The sequence below is a fragment of the Callionymus lyra genome, chromosome 18, assembly GCF_982586985.1.
Source record: "Callionymus lyra chromosome 18, fCalLyr1.hap1.1, whole genome shotgun sequence".
Taxonomy (NCBI): domain Eukaryota; kingdom Metazoa; phylum Chordata; class Actinopteri; order Syngnathiformes; family Callionymidae; genus Callionymus; species Callionymus lyra.
In genome coordinates, this window is record NC_141835.1 from 6572398 (window position 1) to 6592133 (window position 19736).

At 38.9% G+C, this 19736-nt stretch overlaps 2 protein-coding genes across 4 annotated transcripts in view; both read right to left on the minus strand.

Moving 5' to 3' along the window:
- The window catches only part of LOC148060301 (apoptosis-stimulating of p53 protein 1-like), a 53733-nt gene that overhangs the window by 12634 nt on the left and 21363 nt on the right, over nt 1–19736 (minus strand). The window contains exons 5-16 of one of the 2 annotated variants that reach the window (XM_087779282.1): nt 14344–14439; nt 11545–11601; nt 11331–11451; nt 10017–10096; nt 9765–9932; nt 9566–9706; nt 9306–9486; nt 5925–5992; nt 4485–4668; nt 2995–3222; nt 2735–2920; nt 1367–1555 (exon numbers count right to left, since the gene is read on the minus strand). In XM_087779282.1, coding sequence (XP_087635408.1) covers nt 1367–1555; nt 2735–2920; nt 2995–3222; nt 4485–4668; nt 5925–5992; nt 9306–9486; nt 9566–9706; nt 9765–9932; nt 10017–10096; nt 11331–11451; nt 11545–11601; nt 14344–14439 — 1699 coding nt within the window. Of the gene's footprint in view, nt 1–1366; nt 1556–2734; nt 2921–2994; nt 3223–4484; nt 4672–5924; nt 5993–9305; nt 9487–9565; nt 9707–9764; nt 9933–10016; nt 10097–11330; nt 11452–11544; nt 11602–14343; nt 14440–19736 lie in introns of both variants that reach the window. The other variant, XM_087779281.1, reaches the window with a different exon arrangement.
- Nucleotides 1–19736, minus strand: part of bsdc1 (BSD domain containing 1) — a 227788-nt gene that overhangs the window by 11356 nt on the left and 196696 nt on the right. The window lies entirely within an intron of this gene.

A 19736-nucleotide genomic window follows, 5' to 3' on the forward strand; every position in this document is an offset into this window, starting at 1 on the left:
ATGGATGGATGGATGGGTGGGTGGATGGATGGATGGGTGGGTGGATGGATGGATGGATGGATGGATGGATGGATGGATGGATGGATGGATGGATGGATGGATGGATGGATGGATGGATGGATGGATGGATGGATGGATTACACTTCTGGGTATTTATTCAACTATTTTTAAATGAAGAAAAACATTTTTCTTGTTTTCAGAGACTACAGAAAATCAAATTTTCAAATTTTCGGTAATATATCTTTGTGTTCATATTGTTTGGCCCTGAACTTAATTTTGCTTTAACTTATTTTCTCGTCTTATTGACATCATCAACAGAAACAACTTTTTTTTCCCAATTTTTAAGATTTTAGGAAATCAATTTTTTTTAAATTTGAGTAACATTTAATTTTGTTCAAATGGTCTGTTGGTTACTGAACCTGCTGCATTATTTTTTCCATTGTAAAGCCATTTAATTTGGACATTTTTTGAAATGATTTGGTGAGTTTTTCGATTAAAATGTATATATATATATATTTTCTTATTTGTGTTCACATGGTTCGCCCGGTACTGAACTATGATTTTGCAGAATTTTAAGAACTTTTTTCAATTTAAAAAACACGGATTTCTTCCAGATTTTTGACAATGGTTTTGTGGCATTTTTCCTACTTTAGAGACATTTTTTGGCCATTTTTCGTTTAAAAAAATAAATAAATGTCTTTCTTATTTGTGTTCACATGGTCCGCCCGGACCTGAACTATGATTTTGCAGAATAATAACAACTTTTTTAATTATTTCCAGATTTTTGACAATGGTTTTGTGGCATTTTTCTTACTTTAGAGACATTTTTTTGGCCATTTTTCGTTGAAAAAATAAATAAATGTATTTCTTATTTGTGTTCACATGGTCCGTCCGGACCTGAACTATGATTTTGCAGAATAATAACAACTTTTATAATTACTTCCAGATTTTTGACAATGATTTTGTGGCATTTTTCCTACTTTAGAGACATTTTTTTGGCCATTTTTCGTTGAAAAAATAAATAAATGTCTTTCTTATTTGTGTTCACATGGTTCGCCCGGACCTGAAATATGATTTTGCAGAATAATAAGAACTTTTATAATTACTTCCAGATTTTTGTCTATGGTTTTGTGGCATTTTTCTTACTTTAGAGACCTTTTTTGGCCATTTTTCGTTGAAAAAATAAATAAATGTATTTCTTATTTGTGTTCACATGATCCGCCCGGACCTGAACTATGATTTTGCAGAATAATAAGAACTTTTTTAATTACTTCCAAATTTTTGACTATGGTTTTGTGGCATTTTTCCTACTTTTGAGACCTTTTTTGGCCATTTTTCGTTGAAAAAACCCCACTTCTTCTCTCACCTGAAACCCCCTCCATGCCTCCCGCCAGCGTGTTGAACCTCTGGTAGAGGAGCTTCTGGATGTTGGGCCCCTGAGGTCCTTCGGGCTCCGTGATGGAGCTCCTCTTCTTCAGGGGCCGCGGAGCGTTGCTGAGGCGACGCCGCAGAACCTCCAGGTCGGCGTCACTTTGGTAGCGAAGCTGAGAATGAGCTGAAAAAAGTTAAAAAACAAGTTTAGTTCAAAGATTGCTTTAATGTTTTCAGTGAAAACAAGTGTTTAATAAGTGAAGAAGTTCTTGAACATTTAGTTATTATTGTGATTAATCTTAAAAAAGATTATTGTATCTTTTTATTATAAAGTATTTATTTAGATTATCAAGTTTGATTTAATTCATTATAAAATTCTAAAATAACATTTTATTAATTATATATTTTTTTGCGAATTATTATATTTATCTTTTTCATCAAGTTTTATTAAATTCATTATGAAATGTTTTTGGAATAAATTTGAAAGATCAACAGATGACATAAACTAAAATTCATTGTTATTCGGACAAAAATATTTTTGAAAGTAATAAAAAAAAAAACAACAACATGATTTCAAATTTAAAACAAAAAACATTTGGGATAAAATTCTGCAATTTTTATGTTAAAAAATGTCAAAGGTCAAATTCCGTGACGGCGAAGATATCGGTCTTTGGAATTAAAGGCACTCCGATAAGACATACCTCCCCCAAGGGGGGACATTCTGAGGACTTTGTAAAATTAGAGAAAACATTTGATTTATAAAACAACTTCCGTGATTCAACTATTATGTTTTTATTTAAAATCATTGAATTCTCAATGCAAAATGTGCACCCAAAAACTGCATAAAAAATATGAAATTGGAAAAAATTATGATTGGAAAGAAAAATATTTCAACCCCACCTCCTAAAAAAACCATTATATTATTATGAATATTTAATTGACAAAAACACCATGTGTTTGAAATTATAACTCAAACTCCATTTATTAATAAAATAATAAAAAATAAAGCTCATGTTAAAGTAAATAATAAAATAATCAAAGAAATAAAAGTTTTTGGTACATTTATTTAACCTGAAAACATTTTAAAAAGATTAACTTAAAAGATGTTTTCATTGCACAATTGTACACAACATGTACACATTTTTTTCATTGAATATTTTCCAAATATATATATTTTAAATATATTACATTTTTGATCTTCTGATTCCATAAAGTTGAATATTTTTAAAATATGAGTTCAAAAATATTTTTAAAATATTTTTTGTTGGTTCTTAACTGAGCTCCGCACGTGAGCGGTGAGCGGCCATACAAGTGGACACCAAACCTGGTCTGAATACAGACGTGTGTTTCCGGGGTCACTCACCCACTGGGGTGAGTTTGGTGGGGCTGAGGGGACGAGGGATGTGGTCCACACTGGGCGGGGGGACACCCTGTCCATCGCTGCCGTCTCCGGCTGCTTTCCCTCCGTCCTTCTCGTCCTCCTTTCCCTGCAGGAAAGGCACCGGGGACGGCGAGGCGGAGGACGTGGGGAGGATCGGCTTCCCGTAAACTGAGGGGGGCAGAGGTCAACAAATCAAGCCGTCGCCACGGCAACAACCGTGACCGAGGAGTAAGAGGCGGTACCGGCTTTGACGGCGGTCCGGTTGCCGAGGGAGCCGTAGTTCTTGGACTGGGGCTGCTGGAGGTACATGCTGTAGATGGAGCTGCTGTTCATGGTGGCCGGGCCCTTCCTGGGGGACTGGGGTCTGGACGGGTGGTCCGGGACGTACGGGCGGACGGCCACGGCCGGAGGCGGGTCGGTGCGCTCGCTCTGGGTGGTCAGCGGGGAAGGATGCGAGGGCGTCACCGAGCCTGGAGATAAGAAATCTTGAATTAAATCTAGGTTGTTTTTGTTAAATAAACTCGCAAAACATGATTTTAAATTAAATTTAACATGTTTTTATTTAACATCATTGAATTTTCTTTGCAAAATTTGCACCAAAAAACTGCATAAAAAATTGAAAAAGAAAAATATTTCAACGCCGCCTCCTAAAAAACTATTATATAGATATTATTATTTAATTGACAAAAACACCATGTGTTTGAAATTATAATTCAAACTCTATTTATTAATAAAATAATAAAAAATAAAGCTCATGTTAAATAATCAAAGAAATAAAGAAGTTTTTGGTACATTTATTTAACCTGAAAACATTTAAAAAAGATTAACATACAAGATGTTTTCATTGCACTATTGTACTTTTTTTCAAAATAAAATGTACACATTTTTGTCTTTAAAAAAGGTGAGAAAACTGAAAGGAAAACAAAAACAAAAATCCATCTCTTTTTATATAAATCATTGGGAAAAAAGTACTATTTCAAATAGTTTTTTGTCAGTTTTAATTGAACATAAAACAATTATTTGAAATAAATGTTTTTCTTGGAAAATTGCATATTCAACAAAAACATATAAAACTGTCAAAAAAACATGAAAAAATGTGACAAAAACTATGACTAAAAAAATGGTGTTCCACTCCCTCTCAAATCTAAAAAATATATATTTATTTGAAAACAAAAGACAAAAAATACACTGTTTAAAATGTATTTGATTATTTATGTTAAAATTCCACATATAAACAATAATAATATTTTTTGTTAAAATCGAGTTTATTGGAATAAAAAGTTGTTTTCTGTTATAATTTAACATACATTTTCTGTAATTAGGTTTTACTTAACATTAATGTATTTCTTTGCAAAATTTCACATTGAAAAAACAGCATAAAAACATTTTTATCACTTAAAAAAAGCTTGAAAAACTGTTAAAAAATATTTAGTTCGAAGAACATAAGTATTCCTTTTATTTATTTGAGAATATAACACGAAAAATAGCCTTTGTTTTAAATAAACAGTTTATTTAAATTCAATAAAAATAAAATAATAATAATCTTTTTTAGTTTTATCTTAATTACTGGAAAATAAAACAACTATTACACGTTATAAATACGTTTTTTTGTCAAATATAATTCAATATAAACACATTGAAAAAGATATACGTAAATAAATATCTGCAGATCCTCAATAAACAACATAATAGAACAATAAATCCTTGTAAGACCGGCTCAGATCTGACCCACCTGGACTGGCGGTGGGCGAGACGGAGACCCTCTGGTGGACCTGCTGGGACGTGGTGGGGCTGCTGCTGCCGGACCGAGGCCAGCCCAGAGTTCCTGGCGCCGACCGGGGCAGGGAGCTGGTGGCGCAGTGGTGGGCCGCCGCCTGGTGAGCGGCGCTCGGGTAAGTGCCGTACCCCGAGGGGAGCTGCTGGGCGAGAGGGTTGGAACCCATGAGGATGAAAAACCGGACCCGGTTCTGAGGCGGATTTTAAGATTTTCCACAGGAGTCGAAGAGTTCATGGAGTTTTACTGATGTTTACGAGGCGGACGTCACCGGAGCTGCTGGAGAACTTCTGACTTCCTATAAAATCTTAACGTCACGAACCATCCGCTCCAGAACCTCATGGTTTTTTTTATCTTATTTTGAAAATATATAAAGTCTATTTTACTGTCGATGATGCAGAACCTCAAACTCTTGTCATGCATAAAATAGTTTTTTAAATAGCTTTGAAGCAATTTAATAATTCATGTTGCTGTCTTTTTTGGACCCGTTTGACCCGAATTCAACCCATCCTTAGTTTGTGTGTGTGTGTGTGTGTGTGTGTGTATATGTGTGTATCATAACAACTTGATACACTCGGATCATATTTATTCACTCCTACACTTGTAATAACTATATATTAAAACTTAAATTAATCACGATTTCATCTTTTTTCATTCATGGTTCGTCAAATCTAGATTAATGTACATTAATTAAAAGATAAAAATGAGATTTTTAATAATATAAGCTGCTGATATAATGAAACACTTAAGTGTTAAATAAAATAAATGTTGGAGAATCACTAAGAATACAAACGCAGTTTTGTTTTGAAAAATATTAAATTAAAAAAAGAAGGAAATAATTGTTATAAAACATGAAAAAATTATAAATAATGTGTGTGTTTATTATAGAGTAGATTAAGAAATATATATGTGTAAAGAAAATTTAAAAAAAGTTTTAATAAATCATTTTTTTGAGGATCATGACAATACTTTTGATACTTTTGATATTTAATAAGAAAAATCAAAAATAATATTTATTGACAACATTTAAGAAATTGATAAAAAATAAATATTTTATGTAATTTGCAATTTAATATTTTAATGGAATAAAATAATAAATAATATTAATAATGATTTACTATATAATACAATTATTTTATGAATTAATTTTATAAAATAATAATAATAGCAATAATTAAAACTTAACAAAAAAAAGAACATATTAAGTAGACCTTAAGTATGACTTAAGAATGAAGTAAATTAATAATAACAAGTATATGAAAATAGCTTAAAGAATATATGTACTTTGTCCAGACAAAAAAACTGAATTATCATAATTATTGTGATTTTTTTGGAATCAAAATTCATTGTAAAGTTACATAAAGTTATAGATAAGTATTTAAAAGAATATTTGTGTACCTGCTCCGGGCTGTTGGTTCTCCACTCCGGCGCCGTCTTGCTGATGCTCGGCCACGACGCCTCATTGGCTTCAAGAAGAAAAACACACAAGATGAAATATTAAAAAAACAAAAAAAGACAAACGCTCTCAGGGTTTTGCTCGGCAGCAGACGACCTCAGACACGTGTTTCGTCTGAGGAGCGTTTTAACAGAAACTCTTACGCAACTGAGTTCAATGTCAGTCTGAGGTCGGCGGCGAAGCCTAAACTCATCAAGAGATTAACCGACAGAGTTCTCCGGGTCAGTGGACGAACTGCAGGGAAAACACTTGGAAGTAGCGGGTATTTCAAATGAATTTCTATATGAAATAATACAATAAAAGTTTTAATATTGATTTAAAAAAAAAAAACATGTTGAAAAAAGGCTGAATATATTAAAAACGACACATATTTTTCCATTATATTCTATATTATTTACATAAAGAAAGAACCATTTGAATACATTTCTAAAATGTTTTCTCAATAATAATGTATTTATTTTACTGACTTTTTCTTTGATTAAAAGTTACAGTTTGACCAAAAAAAAGTGCTTATTAAAAATATGTAAAATATACTTTTCAAAAGACATTAAAAAAGGTAAAGAAAACTGAAAGGAAAAAAAACAACAAAAATCCACCTCTTTCTGTATAAATCATTGGAGAAAAAAACCTACTATTTCAAATAGTTTTTTGTCAGTTTTAATTGGACATAAATGTTTTATTTGACATGTTTTATGTTTTCTTGGAAAATTGCACATTCAACAAAAACATATAAAACTGTCAAAAAAACGTGAAAAAAATTGTGACAGAAATTATGACTAAAAAAATGGTGTTCCAACCCCCACTCAAATCTTAAAAAAATATATATTTATTTGATAACAAACGACAAAAAATACCCTGTGTTTAAAATGTATTTGATTATTTATGTTAAAATTCCACAATAATAATATTTTTTGTTAAAATCAAATTTATTGGAATAAAAACCTTTTATTATTTCGACTTCACTTAATGCTCAATATATTTGTTAAGCATTTGAAAAATTAATTTAAAAAAAGAGAAAAAAAGAACAAAAGACAATAAACACTATTTATAATAATTAAATCGCCGCTTAAATTGCAGTTTTAAAAGAGCATCTAAACACAAAACCGACTCAAAGGCTCCAGATATTATCGTCCTCTGGTTGAACTAAACTTTTTGGCAAAATAACCGAGACTCTGCCGATTAACTCCCGAGCCGGTGACCTCTGTCTCGACCTCTGGACGAAGACGCTCCCGCAGGAAACGAGCGGGAAACTCAGCGGGAGTCGGAAACTTGGCGCTCGACGGCCAACGATCGTGGATTAGACGCGAGTCACAGAACGTTCTGACGCATTCGTTCTCGAATCTAATCTATTGTACTTGAAGAACAGAAGCGTCGGCACGAGATAAACCTGTGTTGACGGTGATTTTTTGTTTTTTAAATCGTTTAGATGCAGCATTAATATAAGTTCTGACCGATGAGTCTCCGAGGACGATGATGTTTTCGGATGATATGGTGATTATCGTTGAACATATGCACACACTTGTTTGGACTAACAGCCTCTTTTTGTACCTTTAAGTTCTGTTTCTTTTAATTTAAAAGATGAAAAAAAAGTCAGTTTGATCTTCACAATATGTTTAATTTATTATTAATTATTTTAAACATATTTATTTAGATTATTATTGCTACTATAGTCTATTTTTCTGCCATAAAACCTTTTTTTCAAGTCATTTTTTTTACTATATAATCATATGTAGACCAAACAGAACTTGGTGTTAACAGTATTTATAACTTGTAAATTAAATTTAAAAAAGTATGTTATTTACTTTTCAATTTCCCCCTTTGAGGGACTAATAAATGACTCTTATCTTATCTTATCTTAAGAGTACGAACAACATTTATTAGCAGGCAAAGAAAGAATGAACAAGTAACAGAAACACGGTTAAATGACTTGAAGGACGGCTGAAGAAAGAGTAAATTCAAAGACTCATCGTGGTTAAAAAAACAACAAAAAGCGAAACCAAAAACCAAACAAACACATTTGCAGTCGACTAGAATGAAGCGACTCGTAAGTAATTCCAACACTCTGGTGAGCAGCAGGGCAGACGAGCGGGTCAGCTACAGTACAGTGTGTGTGTGTGTGAGCATGTGTGTGTGTGTGTGAGCATGTGTGTGTGTGTGTGTGAGTCACAAAGACAGTCCATCAGGGAAGTTGAGGGTCAAGACAGCTGATGTCTCCTTTAGCTAGCTACGAGGGGGGGGGGGGGGGGTGAACCTCGTCCTCCAATCACACGAGGGGAGGGTGTTAGTAATAAAAACATCCGTCATCTTTACAACGGGAACATTTTTTATGACCCGAAGGATTAAAAAAGATGGAGATTTTATATTATTTTTATGTAATAACATCCGATTCTTGGCCCTCCCGACACAGGCGGACCAGCAGGAAGTAGTTTTGACGTCGAGATATCTCGAGAAATGATGAATAATAATCGTCGGTTCACCTTTTGATGGAACACATGAAGATATGAAATCTGAATCCAGACTGTGGTTATTTTTTTTTGCTTTGTGTTTGTTTACCGAGCCGGAGTTCCTAACCCCGACCAGCTGCTGGCTATCAGATGTCATGCGTGCGCCTTCAAATCTGTGACCCTTACAAGAGAAGGTCCTGGTTCTGCAGCTGACTCAATGATGGCTCATCTCTTGACCATCTGCTCGACATAAATACAACCAAAAAACAGAACGAGCGAGGGAGCGAAAAAAAAAGCACCGGGACTTCCTGTCAGGATGGTCGCAGCGGTTGTTGCTTATTTTCTTTTCCTCTCGGTTCCATCGGGACCATTAAGGTGTTCCAGACCAGATTGGCCCCAAGATGGGACCACTTAGACACCTGTCCCTAATAAAATGGTGTCAACCAAGGTGCTCAAAAGGGAGGAGGGTGGACTCCGGGGCTCGAGTGTTCAACTCACGATCGATACCGTCGCCTTCCTGAGAGGACTTAGGACCCTCCAATGACGGCTCTGACAGGACGATGTCTAAATCTGACACCTTCCATTGGCTGGGGGGTCTCCTGATGCCATTCCTCTCCTCCTCTGCACCACCAACGACATCCAAACCACAAACAGGGTGGTGAAAAAAACGAGGGTGGGTAAATACCAGGGACGGATGATCGGTTAGAGGAACCCACAACGGGTAAGACATGTGATGAGATCACGGCACGAGGAACACAAACGACCCACGAGTGACAAGATGGCAAAGGACGGAAGGAGTGAATATACAGAACACGAACGAGAGAGAAGAAAGTTAGAGAAAAGACAGAAGAAAGGTTAAGAAAATAAATGGGTACCGACCGGAGAGCGAGCGAACGTGGCCGAGGGGAGTCGGTTTTGGCGGCAGGTCGGAGGGAAGGTTTTGCCTCCCCATGGCTGGGACCTGGATGTAAGGGCAGACGGCGGCCACTCGACCCGACACTCCACCACCGGGGTGAGAAGAAGACGGAGGCGAGGACAGTCCCTCGTTCATGCGGCTCAACTGTAAGGGAGTGTGGATGGACAAAGTAGGTAGGCTTGTCCCTGGTGTTCCTCCATCAAGATGTTGACCATAATCTTACCTCAGCTCTCTTCTTGTGTAGACGTTCCCGCAGGTCTCCGATCCGCTGGTCCATGACGGTCACCTGAGTGTTCCTCTTGTTCAGGAGCTCTTTGTTGTGCGCCAGCTTGGTGCTCTGCTCCAGATTGTGGCGGTTGCGCGCCTAAAGGAAACCATGGTTAATATGCTACGGTAGGAAAAAGAGATCGTTGACGTCACACCTGCAGCTCCTGGTAGAGCTTCCTCAGTTCCACGGCTGCAGGTCCCGACATGGGGGAACCTTTCTGGCCGGTCGTGGCTCCCGGGATTCTGTTGGGCGCCCCGTGGTGCTGCCCGACCGAATGCAGCTGAAGCCGTCCTTTCCTTAGATCCTCCAGCTGTTGAGTCAGCTGGAAAAGAAATTGCAAAGGCGCTCTTAAAGAGATCCTTCTAGACGATCCCTGCTCCCCAGTCAATCTGTTCCAGCTCCTTACTTGGTCAACTCTGACCACCGCCGACTGAAGTTCCGCCTGCTTTTCCTGAAACAAGCTGCTAACATGGTCGATCTCAGCGGCTGGAGACGGAAAAGCCAGTTAAATTCAACAGGTTGTAACATTATTGGTATATACATATATTAAGCTGTAAGTTGGGTCTACTAAGTAGGCAGTGGGATAGAAGGTGGAGATGGTAAGTGCACCTTTGATTGGCTGCAACAGTCAACGGTAAATCAATGGTTATTTATGTGCCGTGACCTTTATTGTAGGTACCTTCTGTCTCTTGTCAGTGTCACGGGTTTTAAGTGGCGACTGAAGCCTGAGATCTTACCCTTTCGATTGTTAGATAAACTATATTTTTTGGGGGTTTTCGGAGGTCCATTTGCCCTCAAAGGATGACTTAATGGAACCATTTTTTGGACTTTTACCGGACAGGTTATTCCGAGGATCATGTGATCTCCTTTACTTCCTCTCTATTGTTCCTTTAGATCATATTGAAATATTAAATGGGAAAACGATAGCGTTGGAAAGCAGGGAAGATGTGCCGCTACTAGAAAGGTAGGCTTGTTTGGCAAAAGGCTTGTCGAACAGTTGTCAGGTACAGCTGGTTGATAGGTAGGTTGGTAGGCTGGTTGTGAGTTACTAGTTACTAGTCTGTAGTTTTTAAGGTAGGCTCTTGGTTGGGTTGGTAGGAAGACTGCAAGGTATGGACTTACGATGTAGATTTGCTTGTATCATTGCCCCTTCAAATAATAAATCGGTTTAAGCCAGTGGGTGGTTTTTACTAAGCATGGTTGGTAGAAATGTCGACACAAGGTACTTCTAATATTCATCACTGTATCACTTGAGAAGGGGAGGTAGGATGGTGGGTAGGAATTGTCCGGGAACTTGGGTTGGTGTGAAGTAAATTAGCAGTTGGTGCAGTTTTTGGTGGATAGAAGGGGAAGTTTATAGGGTACAATGGAAGGTATATACAGTATACATTTCTTGTTTGTGTAAACAGGTGTGGAGTTGGTAGATAGAAATGTAGTTTATAGGGTACAATGGAAGGTATATACAGTATACACTTCTTGTTAGTGTAAAACAGGTGTACAGTTGGTAGATAGGTATGTAGTTTATAGGGTACAATGGAAGGTATATTCAGTATACATTTCTTGTTTGTGTAAAACTAGTAGTAGTAGAAGTTATACCTATAGGGAGATAGAAAGGCTGCACTTTGATCTGTAGTTATTTTGGTACCTAAGGCGTCTTAAATTGACAGACAAGGGAGGTCTATGATTCTAAATTGAAAAAGTGTATCTGCTCTTCGCTTACACAGGTTCCCATTGATGAGTTTACTGTAGTCCACTTGTCCTCTCATGGCTCTGATCTTCTTCAGTTTGGCCTCCTGCGTTTCCACTCGTTCTTTCAGCCGCTGCAGCTTTTCCGCCTCAGACTGAGACGAACCCAATAACAGCGTGAAAAGTGGAGCAAACGTAATATCTGAGCTGAAAAATGAAAAAAAATAATAAAGGCATCTGGACCCCACCTGTGTCTGCGCCTGGTTGGGGCTGCCGCCCTGCTGAAGGTACCTCAGTCTCTGCTCCTGCAGAGGACGAGAGGCTTTATTTAAGTGGTGCAGAATGGAAGTGTGACCTCAATCTCCTGGACGGTCGGACAATTTTCTCCTCATCACCTCACACCATATTCCAGCTCGACTTTAAATGAAAAAAATCTATCTGGGTAGGAAATGTTCCTACGTTGCCGGCGGGTTTTATTTATTTTGTAAGAATAACATCCTGTTGAGACTCATAACAGTTAGGCTGGAACTTCCTGTTTAGTCAAGAAGAATAGGTTCCCTGGCTGACTTTAGTTGCTTTTTTTTTGGCTAAATCGTTTTTTATTTATTTAATCAAAAGTTAGTAATCAAGTAAACATATAATATAAATAATAATAATAACGTTTTTAATGAAATAGCACAAGTACATAAACAAATATATATATTTTTGAGTCAGGTTATATGGATAACTAGATACACTAGATCTTATTGTTAATACAACAGGGAAGTAAAACAAATTATATATTTAAAAAATGTATATAAGTATACATATGAGATACACAATAATATGTTTTTTAAATAAACAGGTAGATACAAATTCAATTCAATATATTTCAAAATGATTTAAAAGCAACAGAAAATAAAGCAAATTATATACATAATTTTAGGCCCTTTTCTCTCTGTTTCGCTATATATAATCCAAATTAAAATATTCATTTGACAGTATATTGTATAATAAAATAATATTGACAGGTATATAAATAATGATAAGGTAATAATAAAAAATATTCATTTTGAATGTTACCATAACCAGATATAGACTCACTCAATTAAAAAATAAATAAATAAACAAACAAAGAAGAAATACCAATAGTAGGAGAAACAAGTACATCTTTAAGAAAAATACATTTTAAACAAATCATTGGATTAAAAAAAAAAAAATCACTACCAAGTTGTCTTTATATTTTACTTATTTCTATTTAAAATACCTTTAAAAGTTCTCAAGTATTGATACACAAAATAAGTAAAGACACACAAAAATAATCATATATTTGAGAATACCGTAAGAAAGAATAATATCCCAGGGAAAGGTTTCTTCATCATCTTTCTACTGTAACTATGCAAACACATCATCTAAAGCCCTCCAGAGAGTCTGATTTATAAAAACATATTCTGCAGAAAAACCACAGAGTTCTCCAAAAAATACGGCTAATCGTACGCAGCACTTGAACGGTGAGTCGGCACATTTCATCTCCGAGATGAGAAGGATGAGAAGTGGGAACCGTTTTATTAAAAAAAAACAATCCGCGGCCAATTATTTCATCTCCACACCAACACTCCGCCGAGAGATTGTGTTCTGCTGGCATGTGGTTACTCACTGAAGAGGGAAGTGGAATGTTGGCACTGGGCCGCCGTCGCTCACTACACACACTCACACACACACACACACTCACACACTCACACACTCACACACTCACACACACACACACACTCACACACTCACACACACACACACTTTTAACGGGTTACGTAACGGTAGCCTGAGGACACGGGCAGGTGTATTCGAGAGAGTCGTCACCAGGGGGACGACGGGGAACCGACTGGGCACCTGACTCCGAGTAAATGAACGTAAACATTTTTTGGGTTGTGTCCCGTTTTTTCACGGCGAGTCCACTAGCGTTAGCGTAGCGCCCAATATTATTTATAGTAAGTTTACTTTCTATGACTTTCTGAATCCCTGTGTTGTGTATCGTACATAGCGACTGGCTGATCTTAATTGGATGAGCTAACAATGCTATCTAGCTAAACATAGCATGCTAGCCCTAGAGTTGTGTTTGGTAAACAGAACAACACAGTTGTAATATTCTCCTTCGTTACGAGGTTCAGATACAGGGTTAAAAAGTATTTTTTGAGTCATTCATAGCTAGCTAAAAGCTAAAATGACAAACACATCGTTAAACATTTTCTTGCTTCCTAGTGAGGAGCTACGCTAACCCCCCAAACTTCAGCAATGTGAGGTTTAGCATGATTTTGCAACAGTACGTTGTTAAAGCTTCAATTCTGTTGTCATATAAGGTTCAAAAACTGTTTTGCAACAAATCGTTGGCTGTTTTGATTCACCCCCCTCTTGTTATTGCCCTTCAAGAAGACGCAAAAACCACTTAGGGACCCACTAGGATAAGGATTTTGGTTGTAACCCATAGACCTCCTACAGTATCGCTTCTCTTAGAGTTTAAAATGTTTCACGAAAACTATTGTTCCAGTTAGAAGTCACAAGGAGGTTCAGTCCAAATAGAAGTTTTTGAGGGGCTACATCTCTGCCCTAAGAAAAGGCAGAAGCTAGTTGTAAAACAGTCTGAAAAGACAGTACCTGAAATTGTAATCTACAGATTTGTTGGTACTATGGTGACACACAATGATAGTCAAGGGGTCACAATTCCACAGCTGACCCTAGTACAGTCTCCGACCTCAATCTCTGGAGGTTTTCAGAAGCTCATCAATGTGGCCAAAGCGTCCAGATGCTGATCTCCCAAGACCTCATCTTCCTTCCCTCACTGTACAGACCAAAACCGAGTGATTTACTTCTGTGGGTACTTAGCCTCTGACCCGGATCACATGTCCTACCAAGGACCGACCAACACACACTTCCAGACGCCCTACTGTATCCGCCTGGCCTTTAAAGTCGCCCTTTACCAGACAGACTTAAGTAGATAACCTAACACTCCGTGACAGGCAATCCATCCCAACACTTTGTGTGTGTGTGTGTGTGTGTGTGTACACAAGCGTTACCTTGGCGACCAACATCTGTTGCTGAGCTTCGATTTGTTGCTGTTGCCTTGTGGCCATTTCCTGAAGCTCGGACAGGGTCAGCTCCACACGGGGAACCTGCGAAGAGAAGACGCAAAAATTTGACGAATGGTCGGTTTTCCCCGGGGCAGTCACTTATGATCGCACACACACACCACAAAAACGCACACACACGGGTCAGAGTGCAGCGTGAGAATTGTCGCAGCAGCTGGTGGCCTTGGCCCAGTGACAGAATCGCATTACGGTTCATCGGAAAACTGTTTCTGGTCACGGTCCTAGGCTGGATCGTGAGGCCACCGCAACAGAAAAAAAGGGTGTGTAGTCTGTGACGCTAGCAGCAACAATACAAGGCTGAAAATACACACAATCTTAAAAACAATGAGAAACCTTCTTTTAGCCTCTTCTGCATATTTTCAGAGTCCAAAAGGTCTGACACAATTCAACAAATTATGGTCCCATAATGTGGACTTTGGAGACTGCAGGCTCAAGTGGCTCGCCCTGGATCTGGTCAGTGGCGTGGGCGGCCCCACAATAGCGCTCCCTCCAATCCACAACTGCGTGTTTATGTGTTGGTCCGAAACACTATAAGTATCAGTATTTTGTACTTCTTTTCTAAATCCTTTTGCAGTTGAATGCAAGATACACTTAGTGCTATTGGTTCAACTGCTGAGCTAACAACAACAACAACAACGTCCCGACATAGACATCGCCACTAAGACAAGATTATGATAATTCAGATCTTGAATACAAACATAAGAATAAGATAAGGAAACACTTAACACCAGGATCTAAAGAGATCAGTCTATTGAGGAGAAACAGGTACAAAATAGGATTTTTCCTCTTTTCAACTTTGATACATCCAGGCTGAAAGGAGGTGCAGACTCAGCTTTATAGGAATTCCCGGCTAGAATATTAAATATTGCCTCACAAATCAGCTCCATCAGCGGATCTGTGAAAATGGCCGAGAAGGAAGGAACATAATCACTGCAGCTCATTGCATAATGTATGAATTACACGACCATTGGCGTCAACCTGGGATTAAAACTATTATATTGGTAAATACAGTGATCTCGGGATTTTAGAGTTGTAATTACGCTAAATTGTGAAGTATAATGGGATACTTTTTATGACGTTGTGTCAAAGTACACATCTCCAAACAAGTTTGAAGTTTGAAGAGCGAACCGTACTTATAGGTGCATTACACACATACTTACGGCTGGTGACATAACAGCATTACAACGTTACTAGTGAACACAACCATTATTGTTTCAGGGATTACATGAGCACAAGTAGCTAATATGCTAACAGTTGCTAACCCCCCTCCCCCTATTTTCTAAGCTAGCCTAAATGTCGATACAATGATATTGATTCGAATGTTACCAAGAGGGAGTTGAGAAGAAGGATGAGCTGCTCATTAACTGTAGGTTTTTCACTATTTTTAAGGGGTTGCAAATTCTTGTCGGCGAATTAAAACGCACGAAAATAGCGAAGCTTGCTACAACTTAAAAGTTAGCATCATGGATAACTGAAGGGATCTGAAAGCATAGGCCTTGATATGTGTGCGGTCCGTGCAAGACTCTGTGTTTCCACGCCATCTGACATTAACCCTCGCGTTGTCTCTGGGTCAAGGTGAGCCCGAAAACCTAAAAACAACATATGTGTTTGTGGTATCCCTTGTGTTGCCTCTGGGTCAAGATGCATGACCTCCGCCGCTGCCTATGTATTTCTGCAAGCCAGGGAGGTCGTTCACCTTGACCCAGAGGCAACACAAGGGATACCTGATCGCATTTGTTATCGGGCCTTCGGGTCACCTTGACCCACAGATTAAACAAGGGTTAAGCAAAAACACAGAATGAGTCTACTGACTCCTTTAAGAAACATCTTAAGACGTTTTTATTTGTTCAGCCGTTTCCTTGATTTTCTGGAACTCCTGTTGTGTTATCAGTTTTATCTTTATCTTTAAAGTATATACTTTATTGAATATTGTTTTGATTGTTTAAACGCTTTGTGACCCTGGTCTGGAAAAGCGCTATATAAATAAAAATGACTTACTTACTTTGAAAGCATGTACTTTAACTAAGAGGGAAGATTCCTCACTGATATTTCCAATATTAAGTAAGTCTGATATATTTATTCGTGGTTCTAGCCTAGTTTTACAGTTATACGCACAATATCTAGATAGTTAAAAATATTTTAGTTGAATTTAAGGTCCCTTGACTCATAAGAAAAACATAGGAAAGAAAGAATCCAGTTCAATGATAGCCCGGTAAAGTAGAAAAGCTATGATTCCAGAAGGTAGAAAATCCTCCCCTGAATCACCGTCCAGATAAATCCTTTCCGACTTCAATCAAAATTCAGTTTGTGTCCGTCGCCATAACGCTCCATGTCAAAAGGTCTCGGCTGTGACGTCGAGTCAACTCTGTCTCATAATAAAGGCAAACGTCTTCCCAGGATCTCTGGGGAGACGGGGCGAGCGTACGGACAGAATATCTGCATCGGTGATTAATGACCTCGCCGGCTTCCCTCTGCTTCGACAGCATCAACGTCTGCGAGCTGACTGCTTCAAAAAAAAACATCCCAAAGCAAAAAGGTGCAGTATTTCAAAGACGGGGAAAATAATACTGGACTGGATGTTGACGAGTAATCCCTCTCTGCGAGTCCTCCAATGTCTATTGTTCCCTCCTTAATTCTTTAATTGCATCCATCTGCTTTCATTTCAGCTCATTTCAATCACTCGACAAGATCCAAAACAACACGGGCAAAGCTGATTCGGGGGTTTTAATCTCCGCTAATTCAAATGCCTCTTTGTACTTGATTTGAAGTAAATGCCCGGCGTTAGCTTACTAACCATGAGTCCCAACCTGCTCGGTTCAGAGGGTTTTCATTCCAAATCGTGCATGCAGCAGAGGGATCTGCATGACCTTCCAGGACTGCGGTAGTCTCAACACGTACCCACGCCTTCGTAAAAAGCCTGTCAAACGTTTCCTCACATTAGCGCCATCGGAGGGATGGAACCATCGCTCTGGAAGGGGTTTCGCCGAAAGGTAGACGACCGTAATGACCCACGTGTGTGATTAATGCGCGGATTAGCGTCGTCGTCGATCAGCCACGGATCATTGAGGGAAACACTGAGCTCAGTCCGCACCTCTAATGGCTACAATGCAAACAAACATGTTTTTGGGGCCAATTTTGTTCCACGTGAAGAGTCTCAAAAGAACACATTAACCCAATCGATGCCAGAGTCAAGTCATGGATATCCGCTTACATCCCAGCTTCGAAGTCCCACTTTAGACGGTCTGACTCGAAATAACTTTCTGTTGAAATGTTGCTAAAGGTTAGTTGACGAAGGTATGCGTTCACCATCTCAACTGACACACCCCGAAGGCAAATTAATTCCTGAAACCTTATTTTAATTTGAGCTTTTTTTGATTCCCCGTCAGCAGTTTTTGAACACTCTGGTAGCAGGCAACAGCGATGGGGATTTGTTGGGTAATGGATAGGAACAGATGCTGGATTATCACTTTCCAGGAATCACTCGCTTTAGTAGTTTGGTCTCACTTTGTTCCTGGAACTATCACCGATATTTCAAATGCTAAAAAGAATCGCACTACTACGTGAGGCAGTTGGACAGAGGTCTGCACTTAGAGCTGCTCTTCCCATCCATTTTTTGCGGCGTATTCCCTTAAGGGAGTTGCTTAAGGGGCTATCCCAGCTCCACCGGACGAGAGGCGGGGGACACCCTGAACAGGACCTCAGGACTCATACCTATGGACAACTTTCCCAAGTACTCAATCAACCTCTGTATGTTTTTGGATTGTGGGAGGAAACCGGAGTGTCCGGAGTAAACCCACGCAACAAGCGATGGCGCTAACCACTGCACCACCGAGCGCCCAAGAGATTTTCTAGCTTCTTATTCGTTTAAACGAATCCATTGGTCAATAATTTACTCATTATTATCTTCAACTTATTAGTAAGCATGGCTAAAGCTGTCCCAGCTACTCGGGTGAGAGGACTACTCACAAACTCCCTCACCTTGTTTAGGAAGCAAAAGTCCAATGAAACGGACAAACCAAAAACCTCGGCTACGCTACAACCAACTATAAACACAGATGTGCCCTCAGAAACTTACGAACCAAAGTGGCTATAGACTGGAATACAACCGACGACCTCACTGCAACATTTGACTCCGTGTTCTCTGCAATACATTGGCCAAACTTTCCAGGGTGTCCGGCCAAATATGAGCCCCAACAACTCTGGTTTACAAGTTTTTTCGTTATTTTAATTTTCTGCTAATGTCTTTTTGTTGACAGAAACTACATTTTTATTCATCTCTAGTTTGGTTTAAACACAAAATGCAAATTGTGGAAAATACCCAAAAACTCTAAATGCAAACACCACCGTCAGTTATGGATGAAAACCTTTTTGATAAGTTTTTTTGTTAAGTTTAACCACTTTTGCTCCGATTCCTGAGCTACTTCTCACAGTTTCCACCTCCTCCACCCTACCTGCACTCTCTTCTTTACCTCCCCTTCGTCTTAGACCTTTACTCTGAAGGACTGACCTTGAATAATTCCCTCTAAAAAACACAAATTTGATCCAAACCATGTTACTAATAAGACGAACAATCTGCTAAAGAAGTTGGTAATGATCAGCATCTTCAACATGCATATTTTTGGTAGGTAAGTAATGGCTTTTTAAGTCACAAATACCAACTTTTTTTTTCTGCCAAAGTTATCAAAATTGCAAGTAAATCCAGCAGCTCCACAGATGTCATGGACTTCAGGGTTAAAACTATCTGAGAAGGAAATGGAAAAGAGTTCAACTAAGACTTCCACGTGGTGGTATCTCAAGCCGGGCACGAACGAAAGACACTTAAAACTGTCGTCACGAACACATAAAGTCATAAACCCGTCGCTCGTCCAGCGCCGACGACCCCCACGGCGGCTCTCTGTTTACCTGCAGGCTGTCCCATGTGATCCTGCAGGAGCGGACTTTAATTTTGCTGCATTGTCCTTCAACGGTAAATTCCTGCACCAGGTCCACTTCGTTCCACTCCATCCTCCGAGGCGAGGTTTGGCTGCCGGGGGTGGGGGGGGGGGAGCGAGAGACGGAAAAAAGGGAGGCTTTGGTGCAGGGTTGAGAGAACCGGTAGCGATTTCCTTATCACAACTTTCTCTCTGGTTCCGCCGGGCGATGTGATGCTCGACACTCTGCTTCTCGCCCTCCTCTCTCCTCCTCCCTCCCCCGCAGACTATTGGTGGTTCCTGGTGTGACGTAGCAAAGCCCATTAATGTGGCTCCACTTACTACACTAAACAACATGTAAAGTGCTGCAAAAAAGAAACCATCAGGGGGTGGGGGGGGGGGGGCGACAAA